Source organism: Chiloscyllium punctatum, chromosome 1 (assembly GCF_047496795.1).
Source record: "Chiloscyllium punctatum isolate Juve2018m chromosome 1, sChiPun1.3, whole genome shotgun sequence".
Taxonomy (NCBI): Eukaryota; Metazoa; Chordata; class Chondrichthyes; order Orectolobiformes; family Hemiscylliidae; genus Chiloscyllium; species Chiloscyllium punctatum.
Window position 1 is genome coordinate 31,093,729 of NC_092739.1, and position 17,772 is coordinate 31,111,500.

General features: G+C 38.7%; 1 protein-coding gene across 1 annotated transcript in view; it reads left to right on the top strand.

Annotated features, from left to right (window-relative positions):
• The window catches only part of ugt8 (UDP glycosyltransferase 8), a 77,526-nt gene extending 62,747 nt beyond the window's left edge, over positions 1-14,779 (top strand). The window contains exons 4-6 of the mRNA XM_072587404.1: positions 5,146-5,222; positions 9,126-9,345; positions 12,301-14,779. Coding sequence (XP_072443505.1) covers positions 5,146-5,222; positions 9,126-9,345; positions 12,301-12,655 — 652 coding nt within the window. The 3' untranslated portion in view covers positions 12,656-14,779. The remainder of the gene's footprint in view (positions 1-5,145; positions 5,223-9,125; positions 9,346-12,300) is intronic.
• Positions 14,780-17,772: the final 2,993 nt, after the last annotated feature.

Genomic DNA, 17,772 nt, shown 5'->3' on the forward strand with positions numbered 1-17,772 from the left:
AATGGGGTGACCAGAACTGTACTCAGTACTCCAAGTGAGGCCGCACTAGTGTTTTGTATAGTTGCAGCATGACAATACAGCTCTGGAACTCGATCCCTCTACCAATAAAACCTAACACACTGTATGCTGCCTTAACAGCGCTATCAACCTTGGTGGCAACTCTCCGGGATCTATGTACATGGAGTCCAAGATCCCTCTGCACATCCACACTACCAAGAATCTTTCCATTGACCCATTATTCTGCCTTCCTGTTATTCTTCCCAAAGTGAATCACCTCACATTTAGCTGCATTGTACTCAATTTGCCACACCTCAGCCCAATTCTGCAGTTTATTCAAGTCCCCCTGCAACCTGCAAAGTTTTTCCACACAGTCCACTACTCCACCAACTTAGTGTCATCTGCAAACTTACTAATCTATCTACCTATGCCTGCATCTTAGTCATGTATAAAAATGACAAATAGCAATGATCCTCAAACAGATCCTTGTGCCACACCAGGCCGTCAGGCTGAATATTTTCCATCAACCATCACTCACTGCCTTCCTACAGAAAGCCAGTTTCTAATCCAAACTGCTAAATCACCCTCAATCCCATGCCTCTGCATTTTCTCCAACAGCCTACCATGTGGAACCTTATCAAATGCTTTACTGAAGTCCATGTACAACATGTCAAATGCCCTACCCTCACTGACCTGCTTGGTCACCTTCTCAAAAAACTCAGTGAGGTTTGTGAGACATGACCTGCCCTTGATGAAACCATGTTGACTATCTGCAATTAAATTGTTGCTTGCTAGATAATTATAAATCCTATCTCTTTTAATCCTTTCCAAAACTTTTCCTACAACAGACGTACAGCTAAGAGGCACTTCTGTTAATAAGAGGAAAATGTCCCACATACATTTAAAACAACGCAGAATGGATTGAATACAGCAGTCCATCTGAATCATCAGCAAAACTATGAATGATGTTGTAGACTTGACCATCAAGTGGCATGGTTATCAGTAATTTGTTTGCTCAGTTTTGGTTCAGCCACATATATTCCAAACTTTATTGCTGTCTTCATCCAAACATTAATAAAAGAACTCCATTCTGAAGGGGAACTGTCATGTCATAGCAGCATTGACTAAACTAGCAATAAAGAGCCCTAATAAAATTGAAATCAATTCAAATGAGGGCTAGGTACCTATTGGCTGAAATCAAACCTAGTATCCACAATTGATGTGGTGGTTGAAAGCCAATAATCTCAGCTGCAGGAATTACCTGAAGAGGTTCTTCAGGCAAATGTAATTTGCATAATATCTTCAGTTGCTTTGTCAGTAATCTTTCCTCTATGCTAAACTAATTTGCATCTTCGTGTAAATGTGTATCATTTGCAACGCATCAGGAAACTGAAACCATCTGTTTCAGGCTGCAACAAGACCTGGGCAACATTCAAGTTTGGGCTGATGATATTAGTAAGTCGTAGTCCTGCAACACCAGTGCCAGATGATAACCATTTCCAGCAAGTGATAGGGAATCTAGCTGTGTCCCTGTGATATTTAATGACATTACAATCATTGAATTCCCCACCGTCCTGAGGGCTGCATTGGCCAGAGTCCTAACTAAAAGAAGAATACAAGTGCTGTGGCTACAAAAGCAGCTCTGAGATCACAATTGTGGTATGTGACTCTGAATCAAACATGCAATGCCTTTCCAACATGTGCAAAACGCAAGTCAAAAGTGTGCTGGAATTGTGTCCACTTGCTTGGATGAATGTAACTCTTAACAGTTCATCCTCTAAAGAAGTCCGAGCATTCACAGAATGAACCAGGAATGTGTTCACCTGCACCCTCCAGTAGTAGAGACTTTCACATCAGTGCTATCTAGTGAACACATCATTGATACTTTGCAGCTGATTGGCAAGAAAATCTGTGGTCTGTGGCATTCGGAAGGCTGCTAAGCTCATGCAGAAGATATGTGATTGATTGTTTCTGGCTATAAGTGACATGTTCAGCCTGCAGAGACACTCCTGGAACATTGAACAGGTGTGTCAAAGGCACTCTGTATTCTTCACAAAAAGGTGGAGGTGTCTTTCAACATTCTCACTTCTATGATTGCGGTGGCATATGCTGACTGTGTATCTAAACAAAGGGTGACAGGCACCTTGGAGATGCAATTCCAACAGACTCTTCAGTCAGACATCTGCTTGGATCAGCTCTTCAATGAATTAGCCATCAAGCACCCATAGTAAGGAAACAGCAGTTGGATCTGCAAGGAAGGAGAGAAAAAGAAAGCATACTGAAAACACTATTAGCATGGGTCTAAATCATAAGTTATATCTTTTTATCAATTTATTTTCATTTGCATAAACTACAGTACTATAATATTTTCACTATAGAATCTGATTTAAGTCAGATCCATGGATCCAGTATCTTCAGACATTCTCAGGATGTAAGAAATTACAAATGTCAAATATTCTCATCTGACATAAGCATCCAAAGTTTTTTTCCCTCATCTGTCAGAGATTCATGAATCGTGACTTTGAAGACTGTAGCCAAGGTGTTACATGTTTATGGAGGGAAAATGCCAGGGCCTGACATCCATACATGCTTTGACACTTCTCTCACTCATATGGTTTGTGAGAATACAGAACAGTATTGATTATATGCCTCTTTAGGAGATGATGTCCCATACATGAGGTTTATAAGGGAGCATAGTGGCATTCAAGGCTAAGAGATGGTGGAGTTGGCAGCTCATATGTTCACTGTTCCTCTGAGCGTGGTGGTATAGAGGTAAAAGCTACACAAAGCACTGTCAAGTTAAGGCTATCACAGAGGATGTTCAAGAAAATCACGACAATGTTAGTCTCCACAAAGTGAAGTGTTGGAGTGATGCAAATAAAAGAAGGGTCAAATGAGCTTTTTCATGATTGATAGCTCTTGAGGGCATGGACTGCAAAAATCATGCCTACCTTGATAGGTGATTTCAGAGCTATATAGTTTTAGTCCTATGTAGAACAATTATGCATAGTTGGTTCAGTAGAAGGTATTATTGACACACTGACATAGTACAACATTAAATCAACAAGACAAAAAGTAAGGAACAGAAAACAAACAAATTAGACATAATTTATGCTGTTAAGGGGCATCTGCCAGATGAGCAACTTGGATGCATTATCAAATGAAGCCTGAAGCTGAACACAGCTCAGTCATGCTTGAAGTGGGTGGCAATAAAGTAGTCTCTGCATACGCCCCAATCTCTGAAACATTGCTCTGCCATCCTGTTGTTGATAGCCCTCATTATTCACCTGATCTTCAATCTCATTGCATTTCCCATAGAATGTTTTCACTGTCTTATATTGTCTACATTCAGGATATCCCTGGTTTATCAGCTCCAGTAGCAGATGCAAGAAATTCTGTCTGGACCAAAGTATAAAGCCCTGCTGACATGATTCAAACATTTTAACCTTGCCTTCAGTCTTATGGTCTGTTTCACTATATTCCTGGTGGAAGTATGAACAAGGTTGTACATTAGTTCTGAATGAAATCGATTCCTAATAAAGGGTTTTTGCCTGAATCACTAATTCTCCTCCTTGGATGCTACCTGACCTGCAGTGCTTTTCCAGTGCCACACTCTTGACTCTGATCTCCAGCATCTGCAGTCCTTATTTTCTCCTCCAGTAGTTCTGAATCAGCCTGAGTGCTTCATAGAGGTACCATTGGGCCAGGCTTTGAGGGGATACCTCTTGACTCCCAACAGTCAACCCTATACAGAGAGTACTTTGGAATGAAATCTGAGATGTTCCAGAATGTTTTTTTTTATTCATTCATGGAATGTGGGTAGTGCTGGCTGACCAGTATTTATTGCCTGTCCCTAGTTATTCTTGAGAATGTGGTGATGAACTGCTTCCTTGACATGCTGCTGTCCATGTGCTATTGATAGACCCATAGTACCATTTGGGAGAGAGTTCCAGGTTTTTAATCTTCTGTAACAGTGTTGTTCCAAAATTTGAGAATAATAGCAGTGAAGCCTATAAACCCTGATTTTCACCATTGCTCTTTCTCTCCTTGGTAAATATGTCCTGCTTCCCTCTGGAGATTGCATGGCACCTCTGGAGATTATGTTGTAGCTGGGCTTGAAATTTTTGTCCCTACTATCTTCTCTTCCTGTTCCTTCCCAGTAAAAGCAAGGCCAAAAGGAAGGAAGGAAGGAAGGAAGGAAGGCAGGCGTGGCATCTGACATTTTAGCTCTGTCAAACATAATCTGTTGGGAAAAGTTTGATCACATAGCGATGTTGAAGAGATGCCTGAGCCTTGATAATCTAGTTGAATGACATGCCCTCACAGGATAGTATGGAGGCTTCCCAAGGAGGTTGGCATAATGGCTCAATAAAAATCTCTGAAGTATGCGAGTTTGCTAATTGCATATGAGCAAACTGTACTGTTGTGTTCCAATTGTGATTAGGCTTCTGCCAATAGTGTTTTTAGTACACAAGGTTTTTATTGACAAGACAGTTTGCCTGCCTTTAACTTGGACTGAACACCTTGTGTGCTAAAAAGTAGGCTAAGACAGACAAGATCCTAGCTCTAAGTCAGTAGTAAAAGTACCATATAAATGCATACAATATCTGCCTGTGTCTGTGCAAAATGACTTGCCACAAGTGTGCAGATTTTCAATGGCATTGTAAATGCAGGAAACTATCAAGTTGTGAAAAAGTGAAGCTGACACCAAGTCTGATGATATGAATCTCGTGCCTTGCTGATAAAAAACCGAAAGAACGGCAGATGCTGTAAATCTGAGTTCCATGATACATACTTGGATGTAGGGTCCAGGATGAGTATGCCCATTGACTGTTGAAGAACCTTGTATCTCATCTAAAGAGAAGCTAGATGGCTGGCACAGATTTTCTACAAGGTGCAGTGCATGCTGATAGGTGCAGATACTTGTTTAAATAGTTAAGTTTTTGCACACTAAATTGTGGAGAGAAAGATTGAATGTGTGGTATTATTACTGATATGCAAATACACAAAAATGAGCTTATCAATAAATGGAAAGACTGAGTTCACTAAGATACAAATGTGAAATTCTTTGAAGTTTTCTTTTCATTGCAAGTACAAGAATTTTCCTTTGTATGCAGTACGGCAAATTCATATCATTTGTTTTTCTAGGTATTCTGGAAAGAAGCCTGTCAATTTGGGAAATAATACAAAGCTTGTGGAATGGATGCCCCAAAATGATTTACTTGGTGAGTGAATCAGGAAAAGGCTGGGTATTTGGGAGAGATTCATATAGGACATAAATGCTGGTGTTGCCCTTATTGGGATAAAGGCCTCTTTCTACACTTTTTAACTATTTCACTTCTAAAGCACTTCTTTGGCTTTGAGGAGCTTTGGAACAGCCAATGCTTATGTAAGATGTTACAGAAATTTGTTACAGCAAAGACTGTTTATATATCCAATTTCTTTTGGAAAGTATTTACTAATGTTTTCGCATCCTTTCAGGCAGTGTGTACAAGTTTTCTAATGAGATATGTTCTTTATTTCATATTACTGCTTTCCCAATGAATCTTGAATCTGTTACTGGCCCTTAAATTCCAAAGAGTTTCTAGTAGTTTATTCTGTTAGAGCTCTTTATGAATTTCTACAGCTTTATCTGATCTTATTGTAACTTTCTCTCTGTTAAGAGCAAGGTCAGCTTCTCTAATCTCTTCACATAGTTGAAGTCCTATTACCCTGGTACTATCCAGTAAAAATCCATGTGTGTACTCTCCAAGACCTTAACAGTCAAAACTGTGGTGCTGAGAATTTGATGCAGTGCACCAACTGGGTGTTGATATAGTGATTTATTAGTTTATCAAAAAGTTGCTTCCTTTTTTATTGTATGCATTCATTTATAAAAGTCAAGGATTCTGGTGGGTTTTCAATAAGGTGTTCAGATAAACCTGTGAATGATTGTCTTCCTGAAATCCCTTTAAAATTGTGCCATTTAGTTTGTATTGTCTGTCCTTTTCTTATCACTAAAATACGCCACTCCATGTTTCTATGTTAAATTGCATCTATCATATGTCTGCCCATTTAACGGTACTGTAGTGGTAATGTTCTGGAATAGTAAACCACTCTAAAGGGGAGATGGATTCAAATCCAACCATGGCAGGTGGTGAAATTCGAATTCAATCATTTTAAAACAAAAGTAAAAGCTAGTCTAATTGCACCTATGTAGTCATTTTCAATTGTTGTAAAAACTCTTCTTGTTCATACATGTCTTTAGGAAGGGAAATCTGCTGTCTTTAACTGGCCCAACTTGGTGTACATGACTCCAGGCGCACAGTGTTTGATACTTAATTAGCTCTCAAGGCCATTTCAGAGGGCAGTCATTTCCAGGGAAACAAATATAAGCCTTGCCATTGAAACAGATATCCCGTACAAGAATGGAAGAAAAAAAACTTTTGTTACCTCAAAATGTTCAAATTATGAGGAGGAAAAAGTGAAGACTGCAGATGCTGGCGACCAGAGTCAAAAAGTGTAGTGCTGGAAAAGCGCAGGAATTCCTGATGAAGGACTTATGCCCGGAATGTTAACACTCCTCCTCAGATGCTGCCTGTCCTGCTGTGCTTTTTCCAGCACCACATCTTTTGACCATGTTCAAATTATGCCTAGTACACCAAGATATTAATAGAAATCACAAAAACAAGTATCCTGATGTTGACTCCTTGATAGCTTCACTGTCTATTTCCTTCAGTTCTGGAAAAAAAGATTTAATATTGCTCTCTGCTTTCTGTTGCAAAGCAAGTATTTTCTATCTGCAATGTCGCTTTCCTCTAATTCCATATATGTCAATTGCCCTGACAAGCCTATTGTGTGGTACATCTTCAAACATGTCCATATATCCAGGTGTTTTGGATTTATTGGTCAGGCTATTAAATTCCAAATGTATCTAAGCCCAATTACTTTTGCTTGATTTTAAAATCCTTTTCTCTATTACAACTGGTTTGTTTGTTGACCGTTGCATCATTCCATTCAATTTGCAAAGTCTCAGATAACAATATCATTGCCAAATTCCACATCAACGTCTGAGGGCAACCATTGACCAGAAACTGGACCAATCGTATCCATGTATGTCATTACTACTACATTAATGGGTATTCTACAACAAATGGCACACTTGACTTCCTAAAGCCTATGCAAGATGTACATAACACAATTTGAGATCTGAATGGAATGTTCTCTTCCTTTGCAACTACAACACTCAAAGTTGGGTGCAGTCCTCAAACAAGTCTGGCAGTTGACCTACCAGGTTAAACATTTACCAACTCCATCATTTGCATGCATTGGCTACAGTATGGACTGTTCATGTTGCAGCAAGTAATCAAGGTAGCTTCAGTGACACCTTCCAAGTCCAAAACCGTTACCATATTTAAGGGCATGGGCAGTATGTGAATCAAGACAATATTCATTACCACCTCGACTGTCTATACCTTCCTGCCTTTGGGACGCAAACAATTCTTCAGTCAGGTTTTTAAAAACTAAATTCCAAACCATATGGACTTATAAAGAATTTCCTGCACCTCCAGGTTGGTGATTATTGTCACAGCTCTGCGTTTTGTTGAGAACCTTGAATAAGGCATTAAAAGACTCGTCAATACAGTAAACGTTTTTAAAACATGTGGTATGTTTCATTTTTAAGCCCTTACTTAGAACAATTCCATCAAATTATGTTGTGAATTTTTTTCAGAAATCTTGTGGGTTATTTCTAGCCTCAAGGTTACAATGAATTGTATGTAATGTGAGATAAAAGATGTAATGTGCAATGTGATTTCTCAGTTCAGCATTCCACATTGAAATTCCTTTTAACAATAAATTCACAGCCAATATTTACAGCAGTGTGGGTATTTTTCTGTAGGTAATTCTGTAGGGAAAGTAGGCATGGATTTTCATAGAATGTATGACCTACATATAGTTAGTCTTGGCATTAAGAGACAGCGATCAATTATTTTGGATTACAGGACATACAAAGTTAATATCTAGGGAATAATTGCATCAAGGCTGACAGGATAGCAGAATTCCTCTTTTCCTTCCAACCTCTGCCTCTCTCAATGTTACACTCCAACCTTTGATACATGTTGGATGAATGGAACAGACCCTTACCAAAACTATTTGGTAACGATGAGCACATACCTAAGGGCTCTTACATTGATAGTGCTGTTAAAGACAGATAAATGATTCTTACTGTTTTCTGTAGCACCTTTTTGGAATTGTGATCTGCATCAATGAAGCTAATGTCAATAAAGACTAATCTTCTCATTACTAAGCGGGGTGGGGGAGGGCAAGCTGGTTCTGCACGCTCCCACTTTGGTGCAACAATCACAGCATAGGTGCCCTGAATCGATAGGACATCAATTTCTCCTGTTCACTTAGATCCTTTTTCTCTTCTGAATTTTCTGGCTGAATTTTCAGTGGTGTGCCAGATTTCCATAGGTTCCTTCAATAATCTAAATTCTACCTAGCCTAGCATACTTTGTGATATTGCCAAGAATTCAATTTCTTTAATAAAGTTAATATGCAACAATTTAGTAGGATATTTTTTTCTTCTGAAATTGGAGAAACTAATCCATTTAAATATGAAATCTCAAAGTCTCTTTTTTTTGCCCACCCCCATACCAGCAAAAAGTTGTATTTATACAGAACTTTTAACATAGTAAACCATTCGAGGCACTTCACTGGAACCTTACCAAAGTTTCACGTCAGGCCAGGTGAAGAGGTGATAGGCAAATGATGAATAACTCGGCCAGTGATTTGTTTTGAGAGACAGAAAGCGTGCGAAGCACAATGAGACTTTGGGAAGGCTTTTAAAATTGCATTGAGTTATTAGCCTATACAGTGCAATCCTGGAATAAACAATGTGTATTGATCAATCTGCACCATTTCTGTTACAGATGGCTTGTTCAGATTTTGGACAAGTCTCTTTTTATTTTGTTTTATTTTGTTTGGATTTCTTTTCCTGAAGAAAACATACATTTTGTTAAATAGTTTTGTGGTGTTTGCACCAAGTGTTATGTATGTTAAGTTGGATATATTGTATTGTTTTTGAAAATATTTACTTTTGAATTATATCACACTGACAACTAATAGATTTATTTGTGTGACAATAGGTCATCCAAACATCAGAGGATTTCTAAGCCATGGTGGTCTGAATGGTATCTTTGAAGCAATATATCATGGTGTACCTGTAGTTGGGATCCCTCTTTTTGGTGACCACTATGATACAATGACCCGTGTGCATGCCAAAGGCATGGGCATCTCATTAAACTGGAAAACAATGACAGAGCATGATCTATATAATGCAATGTTGACAGTGATTACTGATCCACGGTAAGGGGATGATTTTTCTTGCCAGTATATATTTTTAAAAGATACAGCTGGCTTTTGTTCCTGTAAAAGAAAAGGTGAACAAGAAAGTGTATGGAGATTTTAAAGTTAGTCATAACAGAATTTACAAATGTCTTTTTTTAAAAGTATGCAAAATAGAACACGTTTTTATAATTTTTCTAAAATATTTGATTGCATGTTTGAAGAGTTTGAAAGTGATTTTCACGCAAGTTGCAAGGTGTAAAAGTGCTCTTTCACCAGAATAATGCTGCATATTGAATAGCAGCATGATGGGGATGGGTTGCACAAAGGTAGTGTCCTACCTTAAACTTAGGCACACAAATGATTGATCCATGTATTTAAAGTTGTAAAAGTAATTCGATAAAATAAATATAGTGGGGCCATTTGCTCTGGAGCAATCCTGAAGCAAGGGATGTAAGATTAGAGCTATGGCATTTGAATGAAATCAGGATGCTCTTTCCTCACAAGGATGGATATGTGGAACTCTTTCATCGGAAGGTTCTAGTACACTGAGATGATTGAAATTTACTGTACTAAGAATGATGAATGCTTGCAATGCATTTCCCAGGGAGGAGATGATGTTCAACAAGATCAATATATTTTAGCAACTTGATTGACATTTGTCTAGAAATGAATTGAGAAATTTGGTTCTTATAATCCCTACAGTGCAGAAAAAGGCTATTTGGCCCATTGCATCTGCACCAACCCTCCGAAGAGCACTCCACCACCATTCTATCCCTGTAACCAGACGTTTACCATTGCTAATCTACCTAACCTGCATGTCTTTGGACTGTGGGAGGAAACTAGAGCACCTGGCGGAAAGCTGCACAGACATTGGGAGAACATGCAAATTCCAGACAGGCAATCGCCCAAAGTTGGAATTGAACCATACCACCCTTGTGTTAGTAAACAGCACATTTTGGTTTGAATTCTGAGACAGACTAGATACCCAAACATTGTACTTTTATGACTTGTGCATTTCAAAAACTAAATGTAAATTTAAATCTTGAAACATGCCAGTTTGCATTCGAGAGCCTTTATGCCTGTTAATCTATCCTATTGTGCCAAGTAAAATATTATTTCAAAGCATAAACATCAATGGTTAACATGATTTTAGAAAATAAGTTGAACAGTTCAATAAAAAAAATTCTGAGTTCTATAATGTATGGCGGTTCAAAACTAAAAGTATTACTTTTCAGCATTCCTGTCCTTGCTTTTCTGTGGGGAAAGGATGAAAAAATGGATTCCAAGTTAGTCAAATATTGTCTGCTTTCCACCAAGTATATGTATTACTCTTTACAGGAACTCAAAAATAGTAATCAAGTGATAAAACCATAAGAGCTAGGAAAAGGAGTGGCCTGCTTTGTGACTTGATAGGATCATGGCTAATCCGGCATGCCTCGTATCCACTTTCTTGTCCTTTTCCTGAAACCCTTGATTCCCCTATTCATTAAGAATCAACTTAACCATACGACAGTAACATGTAGGAGTAGAACTAGGCCATTTGTCCCATTTGAGTTTGCTCCACTTTTTGATCATGGCTGGTATTTTTCTCAACCCTCTTCACCTGCCTTCTCCCCATACCCCTTGATCCCCTTACTAATCAAGAACCTAACTATCTCTGTCTTAAATAAACTCAATGACTTGGCCTTCACAGCATTCTGCTCTCCTTTTCAGCCCTCTTCTTCCAACTCCATCCTCTTTCAGTTTCTTTTTTTCTAGCAGCACACTCTCTGACTTAGAGTCATATAGATGTACAGCACAGAAACGGACCCTTTGGTCCAACTTGTCCATGCCGACCAAACATTCCAACCCAATCTCGTCCCACCTGCCAGTATTTGGCACATATCCCTCCAAATCCTTCCTATTCATATTCCCATCCAGATACCTTTTAAATGTTGCAATTGCCCTAGCCTCCACCACTTCCTCTGGCAGCTCATTCCATACATGTGCCATCCCCTGCATGAAAAGGCTATTCCTGGTGAATGGCTTTTGCCCGAAACGTCGATTTTCCTGCTCCTCTGATGCTGCCTGAACTGCTGTGCTTTTCCAGCACCATTCTAATCATGAAAAAGTTGACTCTTGGGTCTCTTTTATATCTTTCCTCTCTCACCTTAAACCTATGCCCTTTAGTTGTGGACTCCCCCACCCCAGGGAAAAGACTATACATGCCCCTCATGATTTTGTAAACCTCTATAAGGTCACACCTCAGCCTTCGCGCTGCAGGGAAAACAGCCGTAGCCTTTCTGTATAGGTTAAATCCTTCAACCCTGGCAACATCCTTGTAAATCTTTTCTGAACCTTTTAAGTTTCACAACATCTTTCCGATAGGAATGGGACCAGAATTGCACGCAATATTCCAAAAGTGGCCTAACCAATATCCTGTACAGCTGCATCATGACCACCCAAAATCTGTAGTCAATACTCTGACTAATAAAGGAAAGCATACCAAACTCATCCTTCACTATCCTATATACCTACGACTCCACTTTCAAGGAGCTATGAACCTGCACTCCAAGGTCTCTTTGTTCAGCAACACTCCCTAGGACCTTACCATTAATTGTATAAGTCCTGCTAAGATTTGCTTTCCCAAAATGCAGCACGTCGCACTTATCTGAATTAAACTCCATTGCCACTTATCAGCCCATTGGCCCATCTGGTCCAGATCCTGTTGTAATCTGAGGTAAACCTCTTCGCTGTCCCCAACACCTCCAATTTTGGACTTGGATGATCCCAGGTTGTTGTTTCTATTTACAACTTCCCTCTGGTCGTTGCTGAGATTAATTTTCCTAAGAGATTGGAATGGCATTTGGGAGTGAAGTAGCCCCGATATATTTCAAGTATTGGTTAGATAATTGCAAGTTTTCACTGATATTATACATTTTAATGGCTGTCAAACCTCTTGATGCCAAATGTTTTTTCTATTTTTGTTCTTAGTTACAAGCAACGTGCTGAACAGTTATCTCAGATTCATAGAGACCAGCCCGAGCATCCTGTGAGCCGAACTGTTTACTGGATTAACTACATTCTTCGTTACAGTGGAGCAGAACATCTTCGTGCTGCTGTTTATAATATCCGGTTCTATCAGTACTTCTTATTGGATGCAGTTCTGCTTGTTTCATTGAGCTTTTTTGTTGCATTCAAGGTAGTATTGTGGATAGTAAAGTTGATTGCCAAAAGGTTTTCATCTAAATTAGTGCACAGTAAAAGTAATGGACACTGCTACAATGGAATAGCAAATGGTAAACATCGGAAGAATGGTCACGTCAAACATGAAAAGAAAGTGAAATGAATAATCTTGTCTATCCTCTAATACTGGAATATATTTAACAGTTAACTATACTGTTGGTATAATACCACCTGTGTAACACACTACTGACAGCATTTAGGAAAATAACTGTTAACGTTTTTCACCATTTAACCTCGTTTTGCCTAAAAATCCATGTGCTGACTAAAGGACCGATGAGCACAATTTAAAATGCAATATTGTATATCTGATTGTTGGCATTTCTGCACAAATTACTTTGGCACTGAAACTATAAGGGCCTTAATTCTTGGAACATTTTATTATGGATTTTTATAAATTGTTTTGCGATTTAAGTGTGTTGTGTGCCCCACTTTTTAAAAAAAATGCAAAACGATGAAGGGTTTGATACTTGGGTAAAATTCATTAAGTTTGATTTTTTTTTGTTTGTTTTGGTGTTGACAGAAGATTATGTTAGCTAGGACTACATTGAATAATACACTAATCCAATTGTGATGGCGGTCTAGTCAATTATTGGACCCATACAAAGATGTTTTACTTGTTGATGTTGAATATTTTCCTTCTGATGAAAAACAGGGTGGTACGATCTGTTGAATACTAAAGGATTGAACGTGCTTTTTCACCATTCAAGATTTTCTAAAATAGGTTGGGCACAAATCCCAGTAACCCTTGCATGCAAATCCTTCACAAAATCAGTCAGCATGAAGTTTAATCATCTTGTCAAGTAGTGCTCAGTGACTACATAATTATCACCTTTTAGTCTTTTCAAACTTAATTACAGATTGTGGAGTTGTTGAGGTACAAATCGATTGTGTATCTTAGAACGTGCTATTGTCATAATTCACAATTGAGAAATGAAGTACTGTTATTTAAAACATGAATGAAACAGCACGTTTTTAGGTGCACAATTTTTTTTACTTTGATCAGTGCTCTGCAAATCCCATTTAAAAATACTGCATTTGTGATAGGTGACAACATTTCTGACATCACATTTCACTGAGTTTTGGGTGTTTCACCTATTCTACAGAGTTTTTAAAATGTATATTAAAACATGAAATACAGCAGTAACATTATCCATCATCTGATTTTAGAATATACATTGAATAAAAGTGGTTTGAAAATTAATGTTTCAACTATATCTAGGACGGCTTAGGTTCCATCATGAACGGACATTTTGGATATATGAACCAAGCTGAAGGTTTATATTCTCTTATTTCTGCTACCTCTTCTTGGTCTACTCTGTTTTGATGCATAACCTGTAATGAGAAGGTCATATTTGCTGCACAAATGAAACAGCTCCATGTATTGTTGCCCATCACTTGCCAAAGTATTTTTACGTGGTCTTCATATTTTCCCATTAAAATATAGATGAATTGTATGTCAATGCCTGTTAATTTTCAATGATTTCATCTTGGCAGCTTGTTCTTTTGAACGTCTTTGGGGCACACAATTCACTGTTTTGTAACTACTCTACTTAATGTAGCCCAGTGTTGCTTCCTGTATCTGTCAGTTTGTCTACAGTGTGATGTGTTTACTTGCAATATGTAATAGCCCTGCTGTGAGTGTAAATTTTATTTATTGTAATTAGAATTCACATGTCTGACTAAGAAAAGAGTATTCAATATCACTATTGCCTCCTTGATTTTTACTAATTTGTGACCCAAATAAGGATTGTAACTTACTTCTATCCCACTTGGAGCCACAGGTGACCACTGAACGTAGGAAAATAGACAGGAATATAAACAGCCTATAACTTTAAATAACTGAACAAGGGAAAGTTGATACAAAAATGTAATTCTTTTATTTCTATTCAATACTGTCTGTGCAATACTGCCATGAAGTGGCCATTGAGAATGCAGGTAAATTGCTTTGGAAGGCAATGAGTAGTGGGGTGGTAACTATGTCCATCTTAACATGTACTGTATGCAGATATTTGTTTTAAAGTAAAATAACAGATACAGTGTCTCCAGGCTGAAGAAAGTTGGGATAAGCCTAAAGCTGTGATAAAGTCGAGCAATAAGCACTGATTACATAGCCTGAAACCTTTTTTATGTATATATAAAAATGTAAATGTCTAATTACAGCTACAGTTTTAAATACATACACTGTTATCTGTTGTTGCAGGAAAGTTAAATAAATGCGAAACATTGATAGTTGTGTGTATGCTTTACAATTGTTATAATTATACGTAGTTGCATCACATGCTTTTATAACCCCAACGTTTTTGGAATATTTTATACTTTGCCATATTGCAACTTCACCTTGTATTCAAAAATGTAATGAGGCTTATCTTGAGTAGAATGATAATTTTCGTGTAGTGCACAGAATTGAGCACAAAATCTGGTCTGCGCAATGATTTGTAGAGGTGTAGAATCACTTTGCTTTTATACTATGTGCCTTTATTTATAAACCCAAAGATTCTGTAAGCCACCTTAACAATTGTTTCAACTTGCCTGGCCACCTTCAAGGAAGGATGTTTAAAGCCCTGGGAAAGAGTGCAAAGGAGATTTACTAGAATGATGCAAGAAATGAGGGATTTTAGATAGGAGGAAAGATTAGGCTTACACCCAACATTTCACAAGCAGCAAAGATATTGGCCAGATCGATTTCAGTGAGTCCTTAGCGATTCTTGGGTGGCACGGTGGCTCAGTGGTTAGTACTGCTGCCTCACAGCACCAGGAACTCTGGTTCGATTCCCCTGTCTCAGGCAACTGTCTGTGTGGCGTTTGCATTTTCTCCCCGTGTCTGCATGGGTTTCCTCCCATAATCCAAATGATGTGTAGGTCAGGTGATTTGGCCATGCTAAATTGCCCAAAGTGTTAGGTGCATCAGTTGGGAGTAAATATCGGGTAGGGGAATGAGTCTGGGTGGTTACTCTTCGGAGTGTTGGTGTGGATTTGTTGGAACGAAGGGACTGTTTCCATGCTGTAGGGAATCTAATATCAATTTAGACTATACTGGAATTTGAGCAGTGCTCAAAATTTCAATCTTCTGCCTCAATGTGAGCACTGACTCTGATGGTTCCCATCCATAATCAAAGGTGAGCTGAGAATCTTGTAAGTGAGTATCAATAGGCCTATTTGCATGTCTTGACATCTCACCTAATTACCTAATGTCTCACTGATATGAAATTTGCTGTTTTTCAAGGTAATGATAGGGAAGCTAGATTGTAATACTTCCCAACATGAAGGTCTGAGCAGGTTGCTAGCAGCTCTAGCTTGACCCATAGTTATTTTCGTCTCAACCCTGGGCAACATTCCAACATCTTAGGACAAGCTCCAGGGACAATGACCACCTGCATTGTTCATCCACAAAGGTTGCCATCGTAAATGTACCAGTCTCACCATATCATAATGCATTTCCAACTCTCAATACAGTTCTACCTCCACCACTTCATTTTGGAGTGCACTGACACCTTTCATGAAGGGTCATCTTGGTGCTCTTATGCTAACTTAGTACAGTCAAATTTAATGCTTACTTTATTTATTGCATCTTTGCATCGCTTTTTAGTGCAAGTACAAAGCTGACCTTGTCATGATTTGCCAGCATTGATCAGTCAAAGGGTTTGGAGATGTTGCTATATGGCAACATGCTACACTGATCACAAACACACTGGCTCATAACGACCACTGTTCAAAATCTATGGGGAGTAGTACTCAGTTAAGGGTTGTTGTCACGCAGGTCCTCCACAGCATCTGATCTCCGCCCAAAGGCTTGTGTATGGTTAGTAGACCTCTTGGAACAGTCTGGTTTTATATCATTACGGTCTAAACTGGGGCCACAGTCAGTCCTACAGACCCAGTACAATCAGTCAGAGGACTAGTAGCGGTGGGGGAAGTTGATGTTTCAAGTCTGGTATGAGTCTGGAAAGTTTTTTTTTAATGCTATTGATAGAGAGGAGGAGCTTAACACCACATCTATCTTTCCCCTCCAATGTCAGCTTGCCACAGAGACCATTCCTTCTGAGACACCTGACCAACTCTTCTTTCACTCCTAACACCACTTCCCTTCCTCCTTAGCATCTTCCCATGTGATTGCAGAAGTTGCAACAGTTGCCCATTCATCTCCCACCTTATCATCCAAGGCCCTGAATGTTACTTTCAGTTGACATGATTTGGAGATGCCGGTGTTGGACTGGGGTGTACAAAGTTAAAAATCACACAATACCAAATGAAGGAGCTTCGCTCCGAAAGCTAGTGTGCTTCCAATTAAACCTGTTGGACTATAACCTGGTGTTGTGATTTTTAACTTTCAGTTGGAACAGTGTTTTACTTGTACTGCATTTAATCTTGGCTACAGCATTCACTGCTCACAGTGAAGACTCCTTTATATTGATGAGACCTAATACAGACTGGGTGACTACATATTAGAAAACTTTTCTCCTTTGTAGATGTGACCTTGCCCTTCCATTTATGTGCCATTTCAAAGAACCATTTGCTTTCTTGCTAACATTTCCATCCTTGGTCTGCTATAGTATCTCAATATAGCACTTTTTCCACTTAGTATGGAGTCCTACAGACTGTAAAGGGCCTAAGTTCCATGACACCTTTGCGTGCACACTCATCCTCGACAGTATCTTTATCTGAAGATGAGTCACACTGGATTAAAACATTAACTATTTCTCTGTCAATACATGTTGCCAGACCTGCTGAGCCTCTTTAGCAGTGTTTTTATTTACAATTTCCAGCAACTGCAGTATTTTGCTTTTGCTTTTGTTTGTGTTGTTGGCTTTGATCTTAGCAGAGCTGATTCATTTTCTCCTTTTTTTGCGGCTAATATTTACACCTGTTTTATGTGTCTATCATTCCATTTCCACCATTACTTTTGTCTTTGCTCCTCCTCCCACTGTCACTAGTATATATTTTTTCAAAAATCCAGTTCCTTTCAGTTCAGAATGTTCTGGAATCAATGCAAACTCTTTCTCTGTCTCTATAGATACTGCCATGCTCCTGAGTTTCTCTAGCACTTTTTGATTTTTATTTCAGATTTCCATGATCAGTGGTATTTTTGCTTTTGATTTAGAGTTAAAGCAGTTAGGAAGCTGCAAAGTGAAGAATTGGAACTGACTACTCATCAGTCATAGCTGTCTTTTCAAGTCAGGCAGAAAAATGAGCTACGGTCAATCCTGAGAGTCTGTTTCGTGA